This window comes from Oenanthe melanoleuca, chromosome 1A, assembly GCF_029582105.1.
Source record: "Oenanthe melanoleuca isolate GR-GAL-2019-014 chromosome 1A, OMel1.0, whole genome shotgun sequence".
Taxonomy (NCBI): Eukaryota; Metazoa; Chordata; class Aves; order Passeriformes; family Muscicapidae; genus Oenanthe; species Oenanthe melanoleuca.
This window is the reverse complement of record NC_079334.1, coordinates 69348987-69373828: the sequence shown is the minus strand read 5'-3', so window position 1 is coordinate 69373828 and position 24842 is coordinate 69348987. Positions and strand designations below refer to the sequence as shown.

At 64.2% G+C, this 24842-nt stretch overlaps 1 protein-coding gene across 1 annotated transcript in view; it reads right to left on the bottom strand.

Moving 5' to 3' along the window:
* The window catches only part of SND1 (staphylococcal nuclease and tudor domain containing 1), a 96609-nt gene extending 75828 nt beyond the window's left edge, over positions 1-20781 (bottom strand). Inside the window, exons 1-9 of the mRNA XM_056482666.1 lie at positions 20616-20781; positions 17190-17339; positions 14845-14965; positions 11804-11882; positions 10908-11068; positions 9918-10009; positions 9104-9259; positions 8129-8235; positions 7020-7110 (exon numbers count right to left, since the gene is read on the bottom strand). Of these exons, the coding sequence (XP_056338641.1) occupies positions 7020-7110; positions 8129-8235; positions 9104-9259; positions 9918-10009; positions 10908-11068; positions 11804-11882; positions 14845-14965; positions 17190-17339; positions 20616-20690 (1032 nt within the window). The 5' untranslated portion in view covers positions 20691-20781. The remainder of the gene's footprint in view (positions 1-7019; positions 7111-8128; positions 8236-9103; positions 9260-9917; positions 10010-10907; positions 11069-11803; positions 11883-14844; positions 14966-17189; positions 17340-20615) is intronic.
* Between the last annotated feature and the right edge of the window lie 4061 nt (positions 20782-24842).

The window sequence follows — 24842 nt, the reverse complement described above, 5'->3', positions numbered from 1 at the left end:
GCAGCGCGGACGGGACGGGACCCGCCGGACCCAGAGTCCCGTCCCGGCAGGAACAACCCGGGGACTCCGCGCCGGGAGGAGCCGGGGGGGACAGGAGGGGACAGGACACGGCAGGCGGCAGGACATGGATGCAGCAGGATACGGGATGTAGGATGACATGGGATGTAGCAGGACATGGAATGTAGGATATGGGATGTAGGATATGGGATGTAGGAGGATATGGGATGTAGGATATGGGATGTAGGAGGATATGGGATGTAGGATATGGGATGTAGGATATAGGATGTAGCAGGATATGGGATGTAGGAGATGGGATCTAGGATATGGGATGTAGGAGGACATGGGATCTAGGACATGGGATGTAGGATATGGGATGCAGCAGGATATAGGATGTAGGATATGGGATGTAGGAGGACATGGGATCTAGGATATGGGATGTAGGAGGACATGGGATCTAGGACATGGGATGTAGGATATGGGATGCAGCAGGATATAGGATGTAGGATATGGGATGTAGGAGGACATGGGATCTAGGATATGGGATGTAGGAGGACATGGGATCTAGGACATGGGATGTAGGATATGGGATGCAGCAGGACACAGACATGGCAGGACATGGGATGTAGGATACAGGAGGCAGCAGGACACGGATGAGGCAGATAATGAGATGCAGCAGGACAGAGATGTAGGACACATGGGGACACAGAAGAACTGGGGATGCAGTAGAACTGGGGATGCAGCAGGACACAGCACCTGGAGCAGGGACACTGTCCCCCATGCAGGACAGAGCTGGGTGGCAGCAGGAGCCAAGAGGGACCTCTGGGGTCTCTGCAGGGCCCTGACCCCACTGCAAAGGGTCCCTGAGAGACATGGCTACAGCAGGACATGGGATGCAGCAGGACATGGGATGCAGCTGGATTTGGGATGGAGGAGGATTTGGGATGCAGCTGGATATGGGATGCAGTAGGATATGGGATGCAGCTGGATTTGGGATGGAGGAGGATTTGGGATGGAGGAGGATTTGGGATGCAGCAGGATATGGGATGCAGCTGGATATGGGATGCAGCTGGATTTGGGATGCAGCTGGATTTGGGATGCAGTAGGATATGGGATGCAGCTGGATTTAGGATGCAGCTGGATTTGGGATGCAGCTGGCTTTGGGATGCAGCAGGATTTGGGATGCAGCAGGATTTGGGATGCAGCTGGATTTGGGATGCAGCAGGATTTGGGATGCAGCTGGATTTGGGATGCAGTAGGATTTGGGATGCAGCTGGATTTGGGATGCAGCTGGATTTGGGATGCAGCTGGATTTGGGACACAGCAGGACAAGGGACACAGCAGGACAAGGCACCTGGACCAGGGCTCCCAGGGGATGCTGGCCCCAGGCAGGACAGAGCAGGGGGGCACAAGGGGCACCCCCAGGTGCCCACCCTCCCTGGGCTGGGGCTGCAGGGGGGGCAGGAGGGTCATGGGGGGTGACAGGGGGGTGACACAGGGGGTGACACAGTGACAGCACTGCAGACTCAGCACAGCCCCAGGGCCAGGGAGTTTCTCTCCCCCACGTTCCCACCCGCCGCATCCACACCCCTTATCCAATATTTATTGTGGCTTCTCCTGCCTGCGAGAGGCCCTTTGATAAGGGATCACAAGGATTATTTTTTTAAGCTCTGCAGCTGTTTCTTGCAGAGCCAGCACGCTCTGGCTGCTGCTTCCCACGTCCCCGGGCTGGGAGCAGGGAGGGCAGCCCGGGAATGTCCCCGTGGCACCACCCTGGCCACCCCCACCCCATCGCAGCCCCGGGGCACGGAGCTCACACCAGATTTATCAGCCAAGGTTTTTTTTCCCTCTCTGCAAGAGCTGATCACAACAAAGCCTCAAATTTTCCACCCCAGGCTTTGCTTGTCCTCAGTACTGGGGGCACAGAGGGCAGAGCAGAACTGGGACCAGTACAGGACACAAAACCCCCCAAAACGTGGGTGGCACAGGGCCAGGGCCAGGAGCAGCCCCAGGAGGAGGAGGGAAGCAGCTCTTCCTCTGAATATTGGGAATTCCACCCCTGGGGGAGAGGGGGTGGCTCTGGCAGCAGGACCCTGCCCCACAAACCCTGCATGTGCCCTAAAGGCACAGCTGATCCCAAATGCTGATCCCAGTCCTGGCACAGCCAGGGACAGACACAGAGCAGCCACAGCGAGCTGGGGACATGGGGGTGACACTGGGGTGCTGGGATGTGACACTGGGGGTGCTGGGATGTGACACTGGGGTGATGGGATGTGACATTGGGGTGCTGGGATGTGACACTGGGGTGCTGGGATGTGACACTGGGGTGATGGGATGTGACATTGGGGTGCTGGGATGTGACATTGGGGGTGCTGGGATGTGACACTGGGAGTGCTGGGATGTGACACTGGGGTGATGGGATGTGACATTGGGGTGCTGGGATGTGACACTGGGGTGCTGGGATGTGACACTGGGGTGATGGGATGTGACATTGGGGTGCTGGGATGTGACACTGGGGGTGCTGGGATGTGACACTGGGAGTGCTGGGATGTGACACTGGGGTGCTGGGATGTGACATTGGGGTGCTGGGATGTGACACTGGAGCTCTGGGATGTGACACTGGGGTGCTGGGATGTGACACTGGAGCTCTGGGATGTGACACTGGGGTGCTGGGATGTGACACTGGGGTGACAGGGATTCCCCCTTTAGGGATGCTTGGACAAGCACCCCCCTCCTGGGGACCGTGGGGACGTGTCCCAGCTGCCAGGACACCATGCACCCCTGGCATGCACAGGGAGCATCCCCAGAGCTGGGGTGACCTCCTGCACCCCAACAGGGACAGGGGCATTGGGGAGCCACAGCCCAGCACCAGGGGAGGGTCGAGTGCCCCCCACCCCAAAAATGTCCTTCAGGGGGGTTTTGGCAGGGCCTGGCACTCGGCTCAGCCCCGGCACCATTCGGCCACGGGCAGAGCTCGGCGATAAAACCAGGACCAGAAGAGCTGGAGCGCGGCGGGAGGGGCAGCAGGGGCGGGACACGGCCCGGGGGCGGCCCGGGGACCCCCAGGCCCGGGAGGGGCCGGGTCTGCCGCAGCCCCCCCGGCAGAGGACGGCTCCCAGCCCGGCGCGGCTCGGCTCCGCAGCGTGCCCCAAATCCCGGCTGACGCAGGGACTCCGGCAGCGCCCCTCCGACACCTCCCCTCCTCTGCTTCTCCCCTGCTCCCCCTCCCGCCCCAGCCCCAGCCCCGCGCCCCCAGCGCCGCAGCCGCAGCCAAAATTAGCCCGAGCCCGTTTGCCGCGGTTGATCAACGGAGCAAAGGCAGGTTGGGATCTTCCTCCTCCTCCTCCTCCTCCTCCTCCTCCCCCCGCAGCCCCTCCAGCCGCTCCTGCGTCAGCTCTGCCGCTGCAAAGCAGCCCCGCCGAGCCGAGCAGGAGGCGGCTCCGGGCCGTCCATCCCCGGCCACCCGCCCCCGGCCCGCGGCCAGCGGCACGGAGCGAGCCCGGACACGTGCGGCCACCGCGGCTCCGTCCGGCTGCTCCCTGGCGCTCACAATTCCGGGCAAGGGGGAAGGAAACAAAAAACAACACAAAAAAAAGCTCCCAAAGTGACTCGGAAATGCGGCGGGGGGGCTGCGGCTGCCAAAGGGCAAATTCCAGAGCGCTGCGCAAAGAGCGGCAGCGGCACCGCGGCGGAGGAATTCGGAACTCCGCTAATCTCCTCCCCAAAATGGGGCTCGCTGCCTTTGGGGGCTGCCAGGGGATCCGGAGCGGAACCGGGAGCGCTCCCAGCCCGGGGGGACCCCGCAGAGCCGGGGAATGACGGGGGGCATCCTGCAAACCGTGCCCCCAGCCCACGGGGATCGCACCGCGCAGCCCCGGGGGGGGTCGATCCCCACCGTTCCCAGCCGGACCCCGCCGCTCCTGGGGGATTCTGCCGACCCCAAAGGCAGCCCGGACACCCCCGCCTGCTGCTGCTGCCCCACAGGATCTCGGCATCTCGGAGGCGCCGGGAGCAGCCGCCCCCTCCCTCCAGCAGCTGAGCCGAGCGTGACTGACGGTCCTGGCACCGCTCCTGGCACCGCTCCTGGCACCGCTCCCGGCACCGCTCCTGGCACCGCTCCCGGCACCGCTCCCGGCACAGCCGCTGCCAGCGGCGCTTCCCGGCGCTCCAGCCCCGCCCTGCCCACGGGACACCTGCCCAGGTGCCACTTGTCACCGCCACATCCCGAGGGATGGGCCCTCGATCCCGCCCTCCCCGAGCCCCGTGTCCCCGCAGGGGATGCCCAGCAAGCCCTTCCTGCTCTGGGGAGGTTTTGGGGACTCTGCTCCTTTCCCAGCCACGTCTGAGCCACCACAGCGAGCACAGGAGCCGTTCCCAGCCCCAGCCCAGCAGGCACAGCCAACGGCACCACAGGGATCAGCTCCACGTGGATGAGGCTGGGAAGCCACAGAGCTCCTGGCTGTCCTGGCAGCTCCAGAGCTTTTTTATCTCTGCTCTGTTCAACCCTCGGCACCCAGGAGCCCCCAGGATCTGCCAGGTTTGATCCCATTCCTGCATTTCCAAGGATCTGCCAGGTTTGATCCCATTCCTGCATTCCCCCAGGATCTGTCAGACTTGATCCCATTCCTGCATTTCCCCAGGATCTGCCAGGCTTGATCCCATTCCTGCATTTCCAAGGATCTGTCAGGTTTGATCCCATTCCTGCATTTCCAAGGATCTACCAGGCTTGATCCCATTCCTGCATTTCCCCAGGATCTGCCAGGTTTGATCCCATTCCTGCTTTTCCAAGGATCTGTCAGGTTTGATCCCATTCCTGCTTTTCCAAGGATCTGTCAGACTTGATCCCATTCCTGCATTCCCCCAGGATCTGTCAGACTTGATCCCATTCCTGCATTCCCCCAGGATCTGCCAGGCTTGATCCCATTCCTGCTTTTCCAAGGATCTGCCAGGTTTGATCCCATTCCTGCATTTCCAAGGATCTGTCAGACTTGATCCCATTCCTGCATTCCCCCAGGATCTGCCAGGTTTGATCCCATTCCTGCATTTCCAAGGATCTGCCAGGCTTGATCCCATTCCTGCACCCTCCCAGGATCTGTCACGTTTGATCCCATTCCTGCTTTTCCAAGGATCTGCCAGGTTTGATCCCATTCCTGCATTCCCCCAGGATCTGTCAGGTTTGATCCCATTCCTGCATTTCCAAGGATCTGCCAGGTTTGATCCCATTCCTGCATTTCCAAGGATCTGCCAGGTTTGATCCCATTCCTGCATCCCCCCTGGGCTCAGACACGATCCTGGCAGGACTGGAATCCGGAGGATGCCCCAGGGCAGGATCCAACCCTGCGCAGGGACCAGCCCGACTTTCCAAGAAAAGCGGCTGCTGCCCATTCCCAGGGAAATTCCAGCAGCTCCGGAGCCTGGGCGAGGCAGCAGCTCCATCTAGTGGGGCTGATCCCACTGCCGGGATCCTGCAGCTCCTGCATCCCACCGGGATCACCCAGCCTGGAGCATCCCACCAGGATCATCCCACCTGGATCATCCCACCCGGGATCCTGCAGCTCCTGCATCCCACCTGGATCATCCCACCAGGAACACCCAGCCAGGAGCATCCCACCAGGATCATCCCAGGCTGGATCCTGCAGCTCCTGCATCCCACCTGGATCATCCCACCTGGATCATCCCACCAGGATCATCCCACCAGGATCATCCCACCAGGATCACCCAGCCAGGAGCATCCCACCTGGATCATCCCACCAGGAGCATCCAGCCTGGATCCTGCAGCTCCTGCATCCCACCAGGATCATCCCACCAGGATCATCCCACCAGGAACACCCCACCAGGATCATCCCACCAGGATCATCCCACCAGGAACACCCCACCAGGAGCATCCCACCAGGATCCTGCAGCTCCTGCATCCCACCAGGATCATCCCAGGCTGGATCCTGCAGCTCCTGCATCCCACCAGGATCACCCAGCCAGGAGCATCCCACCAGGATCATCCCACCTGGATCATCCCATCTGGATCATCCCAGCCAGGACCATCCCACCTGGATCATTCCACCAGGATCATTCCACCAGGAACATCCCACCAGGATCATCCCACCTGGATCATCCCACCTGGATCATCCCACCAGGATCATCCCAACCAGGATCATCCCACCAGGATCATCCCACCAGGATCATCCCACCAGGATCATCCCACCCGGGATCCTGCAGCTCCTGCATCCCACCTGGATCATCCCACCAGGATCATCCCAGCCAGGATCATCCCACCTGGACCATCCCACACTGCTTCACCTCCCTCTGCACAGGCTGTGCCCTCGGATCCGTGCAGGACAGGGATTCCCACAGCCAGGGATTCCCTTGGGATCCACAGAGAGAGATTCCCACAGAGTGGGAACAAATCAGCACCCACCAGGAGAGGGGTCAGCAGCATCTCCTACCCTTGGGCACACTGGGAATGGATCCATGGGGCAGCCACTCCCTTGGGAACATTGGGAATGGATCCATGGGGCAGCCAAAGTCCTGGGAACACTGGGAATGGATCCATGGGGCAGCCATTCCCTTGGGAACATTGGGAATGGATCCATGGGGCAGCCAAAGTCCTGGGAACATTGGGAATGGATCCATGGGGCAGCCATTGCCCTGGGAAGATCAGGGATGGATCCATGGGGCAGCCATTCCCCTGGGAACATTGGGAATGGATCCATGGGGCAGCCAATGCCCTGGGAACATTGGGAATGGATCCATGGGGCAGCCATTCCCCCAGGAGGAGCAGGAATCAATCAAGATCTGAGCCCACCCCTGTGGAGACCAGGGCAAGGTGCCAGGACACCCCAGGCTGTGCCCACAGACCAAAGGGCTCCTTCCCTCCTCCTGGCACCTCTTCCCACTCCAGCCCTGCTGGGATCCAGCCCAGGGAACCCTGCTGGGGGGTGTCCAAACCCACAGAGAGGCCAGACTGGGAGCTGGGCCCCCAAATGTCCCTTCCCAGCCCCACCTGTGCCACTCCCAGCCCCGCTCACCTTGGCCACGAACTGTTTGTCCTTCTGATCCAGGTTTGCCGTGGGGGCCACGTAATCCCTCCAGATCCTCAGCTTGCGCTCCTTGGCAAACCTGGGGTGGGGACAGAGGGACACGGGGCTGGGACACACGGACGTGCTGGGGGTGGCACTGCCAGCACAGCCCCGGGGACAGAGGGGACATCCCATCAATCCCACCCTGGGTGAGCCACGTGGGGCTGGGGGGGCTGGATTGCTCCGGGCACCCCCTGGGTGCAGCTGGGAGCAGTGGGGTCAGAAAGGATCAGTGGGAACAGTGGGAACAGAAAGGATCACTGGGATCAGCAATGAGCATTGGGATCTGCAGGATCAGCGGGATCAATGGGATCAGTGGGATCAGCAGTGAGCATTGGGATCAATGTGATCAGCAGGATCAACGGGATCAGCGGGATCAGTGGGATCAATGAAATCAACGGGATCGATGGGATCAGCGGGATCCGCAGGATCACTGGGATCAATGGGATCACTGGGACCAGCAGGATCACTGGGATCACTGGGATCAGCAGGATCACTGGGATCAATGGGATCACTGGGATAGCAGGACCAGCAGGACCAGCAGGATCACTGGGATCACTGGGACCAGCAGGACCAGCAGGACCAGCAGGACCAGCAGGATCACTGGGATCACTGGGATCAGCAGGCCCAGCAGGATCACTGGGATCACTGGGATCACTGGGACAGCAGGCCCAGCAGGATCACTGGGATCACTGGGATCAGCAGGATCACTGGGACAGCAGGATCACTGGGATCACTGGGATCACTGGGATAGCAGGCCCAGCAGGATCACTGGGATGACTGGGATCACTGGGATCACTGGGATAGCAGGACCAGCAGGATCACTGGGATGACTGGGATGACTGGGATGACTGGGATCACTGGGATAGCAGGACCAGCAGGATCACTGGGATCACTGGGATGACTGGGATCACTGGGACAGCAGGCCCAGCAGGATCACTGGGATCACTGGGACAGCAGGCCCAGCAGGCGCAGCAGGATCACTGGGATCACTGGGACCAGCAGGATCACTGGGATGACTGGGATCACTGGGACAGCAGGCCCAGCAGCTCCCCCACCTCTCTGCCGCGCGCAGTTTGTCGGCGCCGCGGGTGTAGACGGCGATGGACCAATCCACACAGCGGGCAAAGCCCTCCCGCAGCAGCAGCTCCGTGATGTTCCCGTTCTGCGGGGCAGCAGCGGCCCGGGGTCAGCAGGGATCCCCCGGGGGCAGCAGGGATCCCCCGGGGCCAGCAGGGATCCCCCGGGGTGAGAGGGATCCCCCGGGGTCAACAGGGATCCCCCATGGGCAGCAGGGATCCCCCGGGGGCAGCAGGGATCCCTCATGGGCACAGGGATCCCCCGGGGTGAGAGGGATCCCCCAGGGGCACAGGGATCCCCCAAGGGTCAGCAGGGATCCCCCAGGGGCACAGGGATCCCCCAGGGTGAGAGGGATCCCCCAGGGGCACAGGGATCCCCCGGGGTCAACAGGGATCCCCCAGGGTGAGAGGGATCCCCCAGGGCAACAGGGATCCCCCAGGGGCACAGGGATCCCCCAGGGTGACAGGGATCCCCCAGGGGCACAGGGATCCCCCAGGGGCACAGGGATCCCCCCCAGGGCCAGAGGGATCCACCAGGTCCCAGTGGCACCCCACACTCTGCCCTCCCCACAGGGACCTGAAACTCCCAAACCCACCAGAAATGAGTCCCTAAATCCCAGTGACACCCCCACATTCTGCCCTTCTCACACAGACAGAATCCCCCAAATCCACGAAGAGAGAACCCCCAAATCCCAGTGACACCCCCAGGCTCTGCCCTCCTCACACAGACCAGAATCCCCCAAATCCAAGAGGAGTGAACCCCCAAATCCCAGTGACACCCCCAGGCTCCGCCCTCCTCACACAGACCAGAATCCCCCAAACTCACCAGGAAACAACCCACAAGTCCCAATGACATCTCCCAGGCTCTGCCCTCCCCACAGGGACCAGAATCCCCAAACAAACCCACCCACCAGAAATGAGCCCCCAAACCCCCCCAGCCCCTGGGGCACGTGCCGGGTGCAGGATGGTGCCCAGGATGTTCTGGTTGTGGCAGCTCTCCAGGACGATCTGCACGTCCCTCTGCAGCAGCCGGGACTCGGTGAAGAATTTGGCTTCGGCCGCGAAGGGCTCGGGCACCTCCGAGTCAGCCTCGCGCTTGAAGGTGGGGCACTGCGGGCAGGGCGGGGTCAGGGCGGGGTCAGGGCGGGGTCAGGGCCCCAAAAACCCGGGAACCCCCTGGGGAGGGGCTGCCCCCATTGCCCCCATTGCCCCCATTGCCCAGCTCCAGGGGTGTTCTGGGGGCTGCAATCGGGGAATTTGTGTAAGGACAGAGCCCCTGGAAACAGGGACCAGCTGGGGGAACCCTTCAGCTCAGGGAATCCTGGAGAGGGACCTGGAGAGTGCAGAGGGATCCATGGAGCTGCTGCAGGGCTGGAGCCCCTCAGCCCCCAGGGATCCAGGCTGGCAGAGCTGGGGGTGCTCACAGGGCAGGAGAAGGATCCAGGCAGAGCCCAGAGCCCTGCCAGGGCCTGGAGGGGCTCCAGGAGAGCTGCAGAGGGACTGGGGACAAGGGATGGAGGGACAGGAGCCAGGGAATGGCTCCCAGTGCCACAGGGCAGGGCTGGCTGGGATCTTGGGCAGGAATTGCTGCTGGGCTGGAATTGGCAGAGCAGCTGTGGCTGCCCCTGGATCCCTGGCAGTGCCAAGGCCAGGCTGGACACTGGGGCTGGGAGCAGCTGGGACAGTGGGAGGTGTCCCTGCCATGGTGGCACTGGGGGGCTCTGGCAGAGGAAATGTGGCAGGGGGAGCTGTCAGGGGAAGGGCTCACCTTGATCCCCGACAGCATGACAGTCACCAGGTAGTAGTCGGGCAGCAGCAGGGCCCTCACCACGCTGCCGTCCCGCACGTGCTCGATGATGGCTGGGGGGACACACAGCTCATCCCTGGGCACGGGGACACACAGGGGCACACAGGGGGACACTGGGACACACTGGGACAGGGGGACACACAGGGGGACACTGGGACACACTGGGACACACAGGGACAGGGGGGGACACACAGGGGGACACTGGGACACGCAGGGGGACACACAGGGACACACGGGGACACTGGGACACACAGGGACACACAGGGACAGGGGGGGACACACAGGGGGACACTGGGACACACAGGGGGACACTGGGACACAGGGGGACACACAGGGGGACACTGGGACACACGGGGACACTGGGACACACAGGGACAGGGGGACACAGGGGGACACAGGGACAGACAGGGGGACACACAGGGGGACACAGGGGGACACAGGAACACAGGGAAAGGGGACACAGAGACACACAGCTCATCCACTGGAAAAGGGCATGGGGACACACAGGGGGACACAGGGACACACAGGGGGACACAGGGTGACAGGGGGATACACAGGGACATGGGGACAGCGTGACACAGGGACACAGGAGTGGAGACAGGGACACACAGGGACATTGGGACACAGACACAGGGACACAGGGACACAGGGACAGGGGGACAGGGTGACACAGGGACACAGGGTGACACAGGGACACAGGGTGACAGGGGGACACAAGGACACAGGAGGACAGGGGGACACAGGGTGACACAGACACAAGGACACGGGGACAGGGTGACACAGGGACACAGGGGGACACAGGGACACAGGGAGACACACAGGGTGACACAGGGACACAGGGGGACACAGGGACGGACACAGGAGGACACAGGGACATGGGGACAGGGTGACACACAGGGGGTGACACAGGGTGACACACAGGGTGACACAGGTGACACGGGGCCAGCTCACCATTGACAGGCTTCTGGTGCAGCGAGTCGACGAAGTGCCGCGGGTTGTCCAGGCTGTACTTGATGTCGCGCACGGTGTGCGAGCCCGAGCCCTCGCTCCACATGCCCCGCCGGGCGCCGCGCGCCTGCTCCTCCAGCTCGGCCAGCCGCGCCTGCTCGGGGCTGCCACGCGGGTCACCTGGGCTGCCGGCCTGGGGGCACCCGGCCCTCCTCCCACTGCCCATCCCACCGGGAATGCAGCTGGAAGTGCCTCCCCCACAGCCAGGGCCGGGCAGGCTGGGCCCAGGGGCCCGTCCAGAGGCTGCTCTGGCACCACCAGGGCACGCAGGGAAGGCACTTCCCAGATCCCATCCCATGGGAATCCATTCCTTGGGAACCCATCCCATGGGAATCCACTCCACGGGAATCCATCCCATGGGAATCTACTCCTTGCGAATCTATCCCATGGGATTGCATTCCATGGGAATCCACTCCATGGGAATCCACTCCATGGGATTGCATTCCATGGGAATCCATTCCTTGGGATTCCACTCCATGGGAATCTATCCCATGGGATTGCATTCCATGGGAATCCATTCCTTGGGATTCCACTCCTTGGGATTCCATTCCATGGGATTCCATGGATCAGCCTGTCCCTGAACACACTGAACTGTCACCAAAGTGACCACAGTCCCCTCCCAGCCCTGCCACAACAAAGCCAGGGATACTGAACTGGCTGATCCTGGATCCCTGGCTGGGCCACAGGAGCCAGGGGATCCGAGGGCTCTGTGCCCAGAGCAGCAGCCCAGGATGGGGATCAGGATTAGGAGTGGGATCAGGATTAGGGCTGGGATCAGGATTAGGGCTGGGATCAGGATCAGGGCTGGGACCAGGCTCAGGGGGGAGCTGTGCACGTACTTGTTGGCTCGGATGCCCTCCCGCCGGGACGCCAGTCCTTCGGCCACCAGGGACTCAGCAATGTTCTCCCCACTGGTGTCTGCAGAGGGGAGAGGAGCAGGAGGCTGAGAGGAGCTGGGGGGACACAGGAACGGGGCAGCATTCCCAGTGACCCCAGGCAGGCAGGGCTGGAACAGCCCCAGAGCTCTCCTGGGGACAGCACTGACCCAGCCTGGGCAGCTCCCACCCCTGCCCACCCTTTCCATGGGGAAATTGCTGCTGCTGCCCCCCTGCCCTGCCCTGCCCAGCCTGAGCTGTTCCCTCTCCTCCTGTCCCTGTTCCTGCAGCACAGCCCGACCTGGGGCTGTCCCCTCCTGGCAGGGACTGTGCAGAGCCACAAGGGCCCTGAGCCTCCTTTTCTCCAGCTGAGCCCCTTCCAGCTCCCCCAGCCCATTCCAGCTCCCCCAGCCCCATTCCAGCTCCCCCAGCCCCATTCCAGCTCCCCCAGCCCCATCCCAGCTCCCCCAGCCCCATTGCAGCTCCCCCAGCCCCATTGCAGCTCCCCCAGCCCCTTCCAGCTCCCCCAGCCCCATCCCAGCTCCCCCAGCCCCATTCCAGCTCCCCCAGCCCATTCCCAGCTCCCCCAGCCCCATCCCAGCTCCCCCAGCCCCATCCCCAGTCCCATTCCCTGCACCCCTCCAGCCCCCCAGAGCTCCCCCAGGGTTCCAGGGGTCCCTGAGCAGGGCCAGCACAGGGGACAGTCCCTGCCCTGGCCCTGGCTGTCCCTCACCCTGCTGGCTCCTGCCATGGCCCCAGCCCTCTGCAGAGCTCCCCCTCCATCCTGCCCGTGCCTCCCCTCCCAGGAGCTGCTCTGCAGGGGATCTGTCACAGCCTTCCCACCTTAACGGCGTTCAAACCCTGACAAACGTTTCCTGCCTCGTCCCTCCCGCCCGGGATGGGATGGGATGGGATGGGATAATGGGATGGGATGGGATAATGGGATGGGATGGGATGGGATGGGATGGGATGGGATGGGATGGGATGGGATGGGATGGGATGGGATAATGGGATGGGATGGGATGGGATGGGATGGGATGGGATGGGATGGGATAATGGGATGGGATGGGATGGGATGGGATGGGATGGGAATGGATGGGATGGGATAATGGGATGGGATGGGATGGGATGGGATGGGAAAATGGGATGGGATGGGATGGGATGGGATGGGATGGGATGGGATAATGGGATGGGATGGGATGGGATGGGATGGGATGGGATGGGATAATGGGATGGGATGGGATGGGATGGGATGGGATGGGATGGGATGGGATGGGATGGGATGGGATGGGATGGGATGGGATGGGATGGGATGGGATGGGATAATGGGATGGGATAATGGGATGGGATAATGGGATGGGATGGGATGGGATAATGGGATGGGATAATGGGATGGGATAATGGGATGGGATAATGGGATGGGATAATGGGATGGGATAATGGGATGGGATAATGGGATGGGATAATGGGATGGGATAATGGGATGGGATAATGGGATGGGATGGGATGATGGGATGGGGATGGGATGGCAGCAGCCCAACCCCTCCCAGCTCCATTCCCTGCTCCCAGGATGGGCCAGGCTGCAGGAGCCTCAGGGAGGGCAGAGCAGCAGCTCCCCACAGCAAAGGCTCAAACCAAACACTGCACTCAGTGACCTTGGATCTGGGGGGGTCCTCCCCAACCAAAAGGATTCTGATCCCAATCCCCCCCTCTGGCCATCCCAAAGGGCACTGGGAGCTCAGGAATGCATCATGGAATATCTGGATGGATCAGCTCCTGCTCTGGGAAAGGCTCTGGGTGCCATGGAAAGGTTTTGGGTGCCATGGGAATGCCCTGAGTGCCACAGAAAGGCTCTGAAATCCCTGGAGAAGCTCTGACTGCCACACCTGGAGCACCTGCTCCCCCTTTCCAGCCCATTCCCAGATGGAAACCAGCCGAGTCCACAGGGATGTGGGGCTGAGGGCACCCAGCCCCCCAGCCCCGGGCAGTGCCCCCCTCCCAAAAGTGGGAATCCAGGGAAAAGTGGGAATGCATCCTTCTGCTGCCAGTGCATCCAGCAGCCCTGCCCTCCCACTCCATCCCCCAGAAACGGGATTTTCCAGCTGCATTTGGGCTGGGGACATTCCAGCTGAGCCCAGGAGAGCTCCTGGAGCAGGGAGAGCAGGGCTGGGGAAACCTGGGGGCTGGAAAAGTGATGGGAAAGGGATGGGAAAGGGATGGAAAAGTGATGGGAAAGGGATGGGAAAGGGACGGGAAAGGGAAAGGGAAAGGGAAAGGGAAAGGGAAAGGGAAAGGGATGGAAAAGTCAGGGAAAAGTCAGGGAAAAGTCAGGGAAAAGCCAGGGAAAAGCCAGGGAAAAGCAGGCAGACATCCTCCTGCTGAGGGCACATCCAACCTGCCCCAGGTGCTGCCCCTCAGACCAACATTTGCCCAGGTAAAACATCCGGACCAACATTTTCCCATATAAACCACCTTGGACACACCTTTGCCCAGGTAACCCACCCCCAGACCCACCGATCCCCAGGTAAAACATCTGCACTCCACCTTTGCCCAGGTAACCTACCCCAAAACCACCTTTGCCCAGGTAAATCACCCCAGCCTCACCTTTGCCCAGGTGACCCCCCCACACTCCCTTGCCCAGGTGACCCCCACACTACCCTTGCCCAGGTAACCCCCCAGGCTCACCTTTGCCCAGGTGACCCCCCCCCCCACACTCACCTTTGCCCAGGTGACCCCACACCCACCTTTGCCCAGGTGACCCCACACCCACCTTTGCCCAGGTAACCCCACACTACCCTTGCCCAGGTAACCCCCCAGGCTCACCTTTGCCCAGGTGACCCCCCCCCACACCCACCTTTGCCCAGGTGACCCCCCCACACTCCCCTTGCCCAGGTAGCCCCCCCCACACACCCACCTTTGCCCAGGTGACCCCACCACACCCACCTTTGCCCAGGTAACCCCCCCCCCACACCCACCTTTTCCCAGGTAACCCCCCCCACACCCACCTTTGCCCAGGTAGACCATGCCGTACTCGCGGCCCTGCGGGGTTTTGTACTCCACGGTGAAGCACACCTCCTTCCCGATCAGCTTCTTCCGCAGGAACTCCCGCGCCGGGAACCCCCAGGGCTGCGGGGGGAGGGAGCCCTGAGCCCGGAATTCCCCGGGAATTCCCGCTGGGAACCGGCTCCCGGGCACCGACACCCCCAGAGCCACCCCGGGGCTCCCCAAATCCCACCCGGGGCGGCCCCTTCCCGGGAGCGGGAGGAGCCCGGGCGGGAGCGCCGGGCTGGGCACGGGAGCTCCGGGGCAAATTCCCGGATTCCCGGAGCGCATCCCAGGAGAGCGTTCCCTCCTTCCCGAACGCGCTCCCGAATTCCCGAACGCATTCCCGAATTCCCGGAGCAAATTCGTGAATTCCCAGGGTGCACCCCCGGACTCCTGAGCGCATTCCCAGGACAGATTCCCGCACTCCCGGGGCGGATTCCCTCATTCCCGAGCGCATTCCCTCATTCCCGGAGCGCATTCCCTCATTCCCGGAGCGCATTCCCTCATTCCCGGGGCGCACTCTCGCACTCCCGGAGCGCATTCCCTCATTCCCGAGCGCATTCCCTCATTCCCCGAGCGCATTCCCTCATTCTCGAGCGCATTCCCTCATTCCCGGAGCGCATTCCCTCATTCCCTCATTCCCGGAGCGCATTCCCGCATTCCCGGAGCGCATTCCCGCACTCCCGAGCGCATTCCCTCATTCCCGAGCGCATTCCCGCATTCCCGAGCGCACTCCCGCACTCCTGGAGCCCATTCCCGGAGCGCATTCCCTCATTCCCCGAGCGCATTCCCGCATTCCCGGAGCGCATTCCCGCACTCCCGGAGCGCATTCCCGCACTCCCGAGCGCATTCCCTCATTCCCGAGCGCATTCCCGCACTCCCGAGCGCACTCCCGCACTCCCGTAGCGCATTCCCGGATTCCCGGGGCGCACTCCTGGAGCGCATTCCCGCATTCCCGAGCGCATTCCCGCACTCCCGGAGCGCATTCCCGCATCCCGGAGCGCATTCCCGCATTCCCGGAGCGCATTCCCTCATTCCCGAGCGCATTCCCGCATCCCGGAGCGCTTCCCCGCTCCAGCGGGGCGGGTGGGCGGGAGCGCGGCCGGAGGTGGGAACGTGACGCGCTCATAAACAATTAGCGGAGCTGACAGGCGTCACTTTGGCAGAGAGTGACATTTAGAGGCTGCTTGGAAGACAAAACTCCCCAGGGAGAGCAATTATCTGCCAGCGCTGCTCCCACCGCCCCCGGCCCGCGGGAGGGGGGGACGGGCCCTGCCGGCACCGAGCGGCTCCGGGACCGCCCTGTGCCCCACATCATCCCCCAAACCAACTCCCTGTGCCCCACATCATCCCCCAAAGCATCCCCGTGTGCCCCAAACCAAACCCCGTGTGCCCCAAACCAAACCCCTGTGCCCCACATCATCCCCCAAACCAACCCCCTGTGCCCCACATCATCCCCCAAACCAACCCCCTGTGCCCCAAATCATCCCCCAAAGCATCCCCGTGTGCCCCAAACCAAACCCCGTGTGCCCCAAACCATCCCCTGTGCCCCTAATCATCCCGGTGTGCACCAAATCATCCTGATGTGCCCCAAACCATCCCCTAAACCATTCCTGTGTGCCCCAAATCATCCCGGTGTGTGCCTCAAACCAACCCCTTGTGCCCCAAATCATCCCCCAAACCATCCCCGTGTGCCCCAAACAACCCCTGTGTGTGCCCCAAACCAACCCCGTGTGCCCCAAACCACCCCCAGTGTGTGCCCCAAATCATCCCCCTGTGCCCCAAACCACCCCCAGTGTGTGCCCCAAACCAACCCCAGTGCGTGCCCCAAACCACCCCCAGTGTGTACCCCAAACCATCCCCCTGTGCCCCAAACCATCCCCCAAACCATCCCGTGTGCCCCAAATCATCCCCTAAACCAACCCCCTGTGCCCCAAACCATCCCCCAGTGTGTGCCCCAAACCATCCCCAGTGTGTGCCCCAAACCATCCCCTAAATCATCCCAGTGTGTGCCCCAAACCACCCCCAGTGTGTGCCCCAAACCATCCCCTAAATCATCCCAGTGTGTGCCCCAAACCACCCCTGTGTGTGCCCCAAACCAACCCCCTATGCCCCAAACCATTCCCAGTGTGTGCCCCAAACACTCCTGAGTGCCCCAAACCACCCCCCAGTCACCCCCGGGCCCCTCCCAGCTGTTCCCCCCGTACCCAGCAGGGGCAGCCCCCGGAGCCCCCCAGCCCCCTGGGGCAGCCAGCCCCCCCAGCCCCCCCAGCCCCCCGAGCCCCCCAGCCGGGGCAGCTCGCACCTCGTCGGGCGTGTCCCGCCCGTCGGGCTGGCTGGCGGCCGCACGCCGGGCCAGGCTCCCGGCGCGGATGTTGCTGAGGTTGATCTGGCGCTCGGGGGGCGGCCCCCCGCGGGGCTGGCCCCGCACGATGATGGCACAGCCCGACAGCACCTGCGGGGACAGCCAGGGGTCACCGGGGGTCCCCGGGCAGGGCGGGGGCAGCTGGGGGAGGGGGGATGTGCAGAATTCCAGGGAAGTGTCCGGGGAACTCGGGAGCTCTGAGTGCCGCAGAGCGGGGGCTGGGGCCAGAATCCGTGTCCTGGGCTTGTCCCCACGGTCCCTGTGCCCAGGTGAGACCCCACCTGCAGAGCTGCCCTGGGGACACACCTGGAGCTGCTGCAGGGCTGGAGCCCCTCAGCCCCCAGGGATCCAGGCTGGGAGAGCTGGGGGTGCTCACAGGGCAGGAGAAGGATCCAGGCAGAGCCCAGAGCCCTGCCAGGGCCTGGAGGGGCTCCAGGAGAGCTGCAGAGGGACTGGGGACAAGGGATGGAGGGACAGGAGCCAGGGAATGGCTCCCAGTGCCACAGGGCAGGGCTGGCTGGGATCTTGGGCAGGAATTGCTGCTGGGCTGGAATTGGCAGAGCAGCTGTGGCTGCCCCTGGATCCCTGGCAGTGCCAAGGCCAGGCTGGACATTGGGGCTGGGAGCAGCTGGGACAGTGGGAGGTGTCCCTGCCATGAACTGCAGGGGTGGCACTGGGGGGCTCTGGGGTCCCTCAGGGCTCAGCACACCTGGACATGGGTCACCTCTGTGCACACACAACAACAAGGAGTGCTTGGAAAATCGGGAATTTAGTCCTGGTGCTCTCCAGATGAGCCCAGCAGGATGTCCTCGAACAGCTTTGGGTGCTCAGAGCCCCAAGCTGGGCACCCCCCACCAACCCCAATCCCCCTGCCAGAATCCCCTCACACCTCCAGCCCCAGGCACAGCACGGCCCCAGCTCCCACAGCAGAGCAGTGCTGGGATCTCCCTGTTCCCAGAGATCTCCCTGTTCCTGAGGGTCTCCCTGCTCCCAGAGATCTCCTTGTCCCCATGATCTCCCTGCTCCCAGGATTTCTCTGTCCCCACTCCCAGATCTCTGGATCCAGTTCAGGGTCGGGTTCCAGCACCTGCCCTGGCCCCCCACCCCCCGAAATCCCCAGGGATGTTTGCAGGGATCCCAAACCCCTCCAGCTCCGTTCCACCAGCAGATCCAGCCCGGCCCCGTGCCCAGGACATGAATCCCCCTGCCCTGAGCCCACCCCGAGGCCTGGGTGCCCCCTGCACCCCTTTCCTGCTGCCCCTGACCCCTGGAGCCACCGGGAATCACCACACCCAGAGCGATCAGTGCTCAGTGCTTAAGGACTTAGAGGTTTCATGGCTGTAATTAACCTTAATCTTTAATTTATAGGGCACGAGGATGCTGGAGCTGCTCTGCTCAATCCCCAACACCAGCCCTGGATCCCGGGGTGGGATCCTTGGCAGAGCTGCTCATGTTCCAGGGGCAGTGCAGTGCTTTGGGGGGACATCCCACCCCAGCCCCAGATCCCTGTGACCCCTGGGAGTGGCCACAATTCCTGTCTGCCACCCACACCTGTGGCTGTCCCAGCTGGGAACTGCTCCAGGACCGGTCAGTGACAGCAATGGCTTGGGGACAGCTCCAGCAGCCAGGTGTCACTGTCCCACCGTGCCAGCAAAAGCCACCCCAGGTCCCATTTGTCCCCACTGAGGGCTCCACTAAAGAAATCTGGGCTCAAACCAGGCTTAATCCAGGCTGGAAAAGAGACAGGACACGGCACAGGCACACAGGGTGCCCAGACCAGCTCCAAGGTGGCTCCAGAGCACCAGAAGGGACAGCACCCAAATCCCACACCCAGAACCCAGAGCTGCCCCTGCGGGGCACAAAGGGTTAAAAATCCTGACAGAAGTGGGAGGAAAATTCCTGCTCTTCATCCCCATCCTGCTCTCAAACCCCGTGGTCCCACTGTGATTCCGGTGAGGTGACTGTGATTGCAACAGGAAGGTGCAAAAACCCCAAAAACCTCAAAGCTGTGACGGGAAGCGCAGCAGAGCACGTGGCTGGCCCCGGTCCCGTGCCCTCTCCCCCTCTCCCGGGGGAATTCTGGGCTGGCTGGCCTGGAAAGGGACCACAGAGCCCATCCCGGGCTGTGGGGCACGGGGCACTGCCAGGCACAGCTGCCGGCAGAGCCCAAAACCCGCCCCAAAATCCTGCTGCGGATCCACATCCCCGCGGAGGGAGCCAGGCCAGGTGAGGGCTGTCCTGAGCATCCCAAAAGCTGCAGGGGGGGCAGGAGCCAGGCCAGGGGGGCAGCAGCACATCCCCTCGTCACCAGTGACACACAGCACGGGGAGGGAGCCAGGGCAGACCCCCGGTGTCTGACCACGGACCCCCGGTGCCCATCCCCAGACTCAGTGTCCATTCCCACAGCTCCGCTCTGCAGCCTCTGACCCCCAGAGCCCATCCCGACCCCAGAGCCCATCCCCAAATCTCTGGGATCCATCCTCGATCCCTGCCTTGTGTCCCCTGACTTCCAGAGTGTCCCAGCCCTGTCCCCGCCATTGCCGCAGGCTCAGGGCTGGGTGACAGCCCGGGAAAAGGTGAAGGGGTCAGCTGAGACCCCCAGACCCACCCGGACTGGGGCACAGCAGTCTGGGGGGATTGGGGCCACGGCAGGGAAGGGGCTGGGGCGGGACAGGCACCGGGAAGGGACACGGGATGGGGACACGGGACCGGGACTGAACCCGACCTTCGCTCTCCCGCTGCCGGCACACGTGGGGATCCGACACGGGGGATTTGGGGACCCGACACGGGGGACTTGGGGACCCTTCCCGGGCCCCCATCCCGCGCTCCGTCCGCGGGGTCCCGTCCCGGGCTCGGGGGTCCCGTCCCGCCGCTGAGCCCGCGGGGCTGCCCCGGGAGCGGGAGCGGGCGCAGCACGTGCGGCACCCCCGGAACGGCCCCGCGGGGCGGATGCTCCGCGAGCGCTCGGGGCGGGCGGCGGAGCGGGACCACCGGCACCGGGACACAGAGCTGTCCCCGCCCCATCCCGGCACCGGGGCGGCACCGGGGCGGCGGGACCGTGCGGTGCCGGTGCCGGGACGGCGGGGGGAGCCCGGCCTGCAGGGGGATCGCGGGTGCAGCGAGGGCTCCGCGGGCTGCGGGCGGTAACGGGTCAGCAACGGCCGCGGAAGGGGCCCGGGAGCACCGGGGGGGCTGCAGCGGGCTGGGGCAGCCGGCACCGGCCGGGGAGCGGACAGGCTCCCGGTGACCGGGAAGGGAGGCGGGAGCCCAGCGGGGTCCGGGGCGCCGGGGGAGCCTGCGGGAGATGGGGTCCGGCCAGCGGCGAGCCGCGGGGTCGGTGCGCGGAGCGGCGGGCACTGCCCTTACCATCTTGACGATGCCGCGCTGGACGACGGGCGGCGGCGCGGAGCCGCCCTGGCCGGGGTTGGCCGCGGAGGCCATGGCGGGGCCGGGCGGGCGGAGGAAGCGGGTCGGGCCGGGCCGGGCACGGGCGGCGGGAGCGCGGCGGGGCCCGGGGCGAGCGCGGAAGGGACCGCGGGGCGGGGCCTGGGCCGGGGGGGGCGTGGCCTCGGCTCGGCTCCGCCCCCCGCGCGGCCGGCGGCCAACGGGCGGCCGCTCCCGCCGCGCGCGCCGCTCCGCCCCGCGGTGCCTGGGCCAATGGCGGAGCGCCGTGAGTGACGTCATGGCCCGCGCGGCCCCGCCCGGCCCGGCGCGCGGGAGGGGGCGGGACTTCCGGGGCGCGCGGCGCCAGGGACACGTCGGCAAAGGCCGCCCGCGCGCACACGTGGCCTCGCGCCGCGCCGGGGGCGGGGCCCGGCCGGGACACGCCCCTTCCGTCACCGGGGGCGGGGCTGGGAGGGGACACGCCCCCTTTCGTCACCGGCGCGCGCGGCGGGGGCGGCCCCGGGTTTGGGGTCACCCAGGGGGGATCGGAGACCCCAGCCCGGCCCGGCCCCGGGTTTGGGGTCACACAGGGGGGATCGGAGACCCCAGTACAGCACGGCCCCGGGTTTGGGGTCACCCAGGGGGGATCGGAGACCCCAGCCCGGCCCGGCCCCGGGTTAAGGTCACACAGCGAGAACCGGAGACCCCAGCCCAGCCCAGCCCCGGGTTTGGGGTCACCCAGTGGGGAATCAAGGACCCCAGCCCAGCCCCGGGTTTGGGGTCACACAGGGGGGATCGGAGACCCCAGTACAGCACGGCCCCGGGTTTGGGGTCACCCAGCGGGGAATCAGGGACCCCAGCCCAGCCCAGCCCTGCATTTGGGGTCACCCAGGGGGGACCGGGGACCCCAGCCCGGCGGACCGGGAACCCCAGTGCAGTCCCGTAGGGGCTGGAGGAGCCGGGACCCCCGCGTGCCCCCCGAGCAGCCCCAGCGGGGTCGGCACTGAGGGTCCCCCGGTGCTCTGTGCGGCCTCTCCGTGACACCCCCATGACCCCCCAGGCCCACCGGAGCCTCCCGGCGCCGCTCGCAGCCCGGACCCGGCGGGCTCGGGGTGACAATGGGGCACCAGCCCTGCTGGTTTGGGGGCGCTGGCAGGAGCGCTCCCCCTGCCCACGGACACTGCGCCCTGCCGGGTGAGGTGGCCTGGCGCTCCTGAGGTCACCCAGCGTCACCTGGTGCTGCCAGAGGACACCCGCAGTCCGGGTGCGCTCCCTCGGGGGCACTGCCACCCCTCCGGGGGTCCCTGGCTGACCCCACCCCCCAGCCCCGAGCGGGGGTCCCGGGGAGCCAGAACCGGGGGTCACTCCCGCCGTGCCCCGTGTCACCGGCTGGGGGTCCCTGCGCCCCTTGGGAGGCGCTCGGGATGCTCCCGGTGCCGCTCCCGGTGCCTGTGCCAGCCCCGAGCGGAGCCGTGTCACCCGTGGGTGGCCACGGGGGGAATGCAGGGAACGGCAGCGCTGCCATTGCCGGGGAACGGGAACGGGAACGGGAACGGGAACGGAGCGGCCACGGCGCCGCACGTCGGGCTGGGAGAGGGACCTATGACTCGCAGGGGGATCGGAGCGCACCTGAGGGGATGGGAGCGCACCTGGGAGAGATGGGAGCACACCTGAGAAGGATCGGAGCGCACCTGAGGGGATGGGAGCGCACCTGAGGGGATCGGAGCACACCTGAGAAGGATCGGAGCACACCTGAGGGGGGATCAGAGTGCACTTTGGAGGGATGGGAGCGCACCTGAGGGGATGGGAGCGCACCTGAGGGGATGGGAGCACACCTGGGAAGGATCGGAGCACACCTGAGGGGATGGGAGCGCATACTGAGAGGGATAGGAGCGCACCTGAGGGGATCGGAGCACACCTGGGAAGGATGGGAGCGCACCTGAGAAGGATGGGAGCGCACCTGAGGGGATGGGAGCGCACCTGAGGGGATCGGAGCACACCTGAGGGGATGGGAGCGCATACTGAGAAGGATAGGAGCACACCTGAGGGGATGGGAGCGCACCTGAGAAGGATAGGAGCGCACCTGGGAAGGATGGGACCACACCTGAGAAGGATGGGAGCGCACCTGAGGGGATGGGAGCGCACCTGGGGCAGATCCCACCCGCTCCCTGCCCCGCCCCGCCCGGCAGCCGGGGTGCCCGGGATGCTCGGGGTGCCCGGGACGCTCGGGGTGCTCGGGGTGCTCCCGGTGCCCGGGACGCTCGGGGTGCTCGGGGTGCCCGGGACGCTCGGGGTGCTCGGGGTGCTCCCGGTGCCCGGGACGCTCGGGGTGCTCGGGGTGCCCGGGACGCTCGGGGTGCTCGGGGTGCCCGGGGTGCTTGGGGTGCCCGGGGTGCTCGGGGTGCTCCCGGTGCCGTGCCGGGCGCGGAGGGGCGGCCGGGAGGGTCCGTCCGTGCCGGAATTGTCCCTGCGCACGTCCCGGTCCCCGCCGGGAAGCACCGAGCGCTCGGGGCTGTGCGGGGAACACCCCACGGGCACCCGCCCGCCGCGTCCCGGCACATTCCCCCACACTAGCATTTTTTTCCCGTGTTTCTGATGGTTTTCCAGTATTTCTCATGTTTTTCCCCTCGTTTCTGATGGTTTTTCCCGTGTTTCTCATGGTTTTTCCTGCGTTTTTGATGTTTTTTCTCATGTTTCTCATGGTTTTTCCCGTGTTTTTGAGGTTTCTCCCCGCGTTTCTCATGTTTTTTCCCTTGTTTCTGATGTTTTTTTCCCGTGTTTCTCATGGGTTTTTTTTTCCCGTGTTTCTCATGTTTTTCCCCGCGTTTCTCATGGTTTTTTTTTTCCCTTGTTTCTGATGGCTTTTTCCCTTGTTTCTCATGTTTTTCCCCGCGTTTCTGACGGTTTTTCCCCTGTTTCTGATGTTTTTCCGAGCGTGTTCACTCCGGGGTTTGTCTCCCTATCGCAGCCCCCGCCCCTTTTCCAGCGGGTCCCTCTCCAGGATTTTACTGCCCTGGCTGTGCCCAAGTCTGCGATCCATGAGGAATCCTCGTCCCGCTCTCCCCCTGCCTACCTCAACCTCCCACCACTTCTGATCTCTCTGCTCCAGCCCTTCGATTACAATTTATTAATTTCCGTGGGTTCCCCCCGTTTTTAACACTTAGCCCCCTTTTCGGGGCAGGAAATCTCTGCCCGAACATCTGGAGGAGCAGCTCCGTTATCCTGATTCACGGAATTTCTGGGCCCGCTCCTCACCATGTCACTGTCCCATCTTGCACCTGCATCTCACCAGGTGGGGAGGACACCTTCAAGCCCCCGGATTGCCTCTTTTAGTCTGAATCTTTTAATAATCGTCATTTTGATGGATTTCACTTTCTTTTGACGGAAAAGAAAGTGAAGTTGTGGGTGGGAACGTGGGGATAAACTCGGCTTTCTTGGTCGGCTGAGTCATCTGGGCTCTTAAGTTCCACCTGTACCTTCTGCAGGAGGAGAGGATGGGATATTCCAGGGATTCTGTGAGGAGCAGGGCGACCTTCTGTGGGGAGAAAGCCCAGAATGGTGCAGAACAGCCTTGGACGTGCAGAAAGGAGCGACAGAGGGAGGGAAATAATGGAATCCTGGGATGGTTTGGGATAGAAGGGACCCCAGAGCCCCCCAGTGCCACCCCTGCAGTTCATGGCAGGGACACCTCCCACTGTCCCAGCTGCTCCCAGCCCCAATGTCCAGCCTGGCCTTGGCACTGCCAGGGATCCAGGGGCAGCCACAGCTGCTCCTTCCTGCCCCTCCTCACCCATTGTCCCTGCAGGACCCCAGCCCCAGCACGGCCCCGGTCCGGGGACAGCGGGAGTGGGGACAGCGGGAATGGGGACAGCGGGAAAGGGGACAGCGGGAATGGGGACAGCGGGAAAGGGGACAGCGGGAGTGGGGACAGCGGGAGTGGGGACAGCGGGAATGGGGACAGCGGGAAAGGGGACAGCGGGAGTGGGGACAGCGGGAAAGGGGACAGCGGGAATGGGGACAGCGGGAATGGGGACAGCGGGAGTGGGGACAGCGGGAATGGGGACAGCGGGAATGGGGACAGCGGGAAAGGGGACAGCGGGAAAGGGGACAGCGGGAATGGGGACAGCGGGAATGGGGACAGCGGGAGTGGGGACAGCGGGAATGGGGACAGCGGGAATGGGGACAGCGGGAAAGGGGACAGCGGGAGTG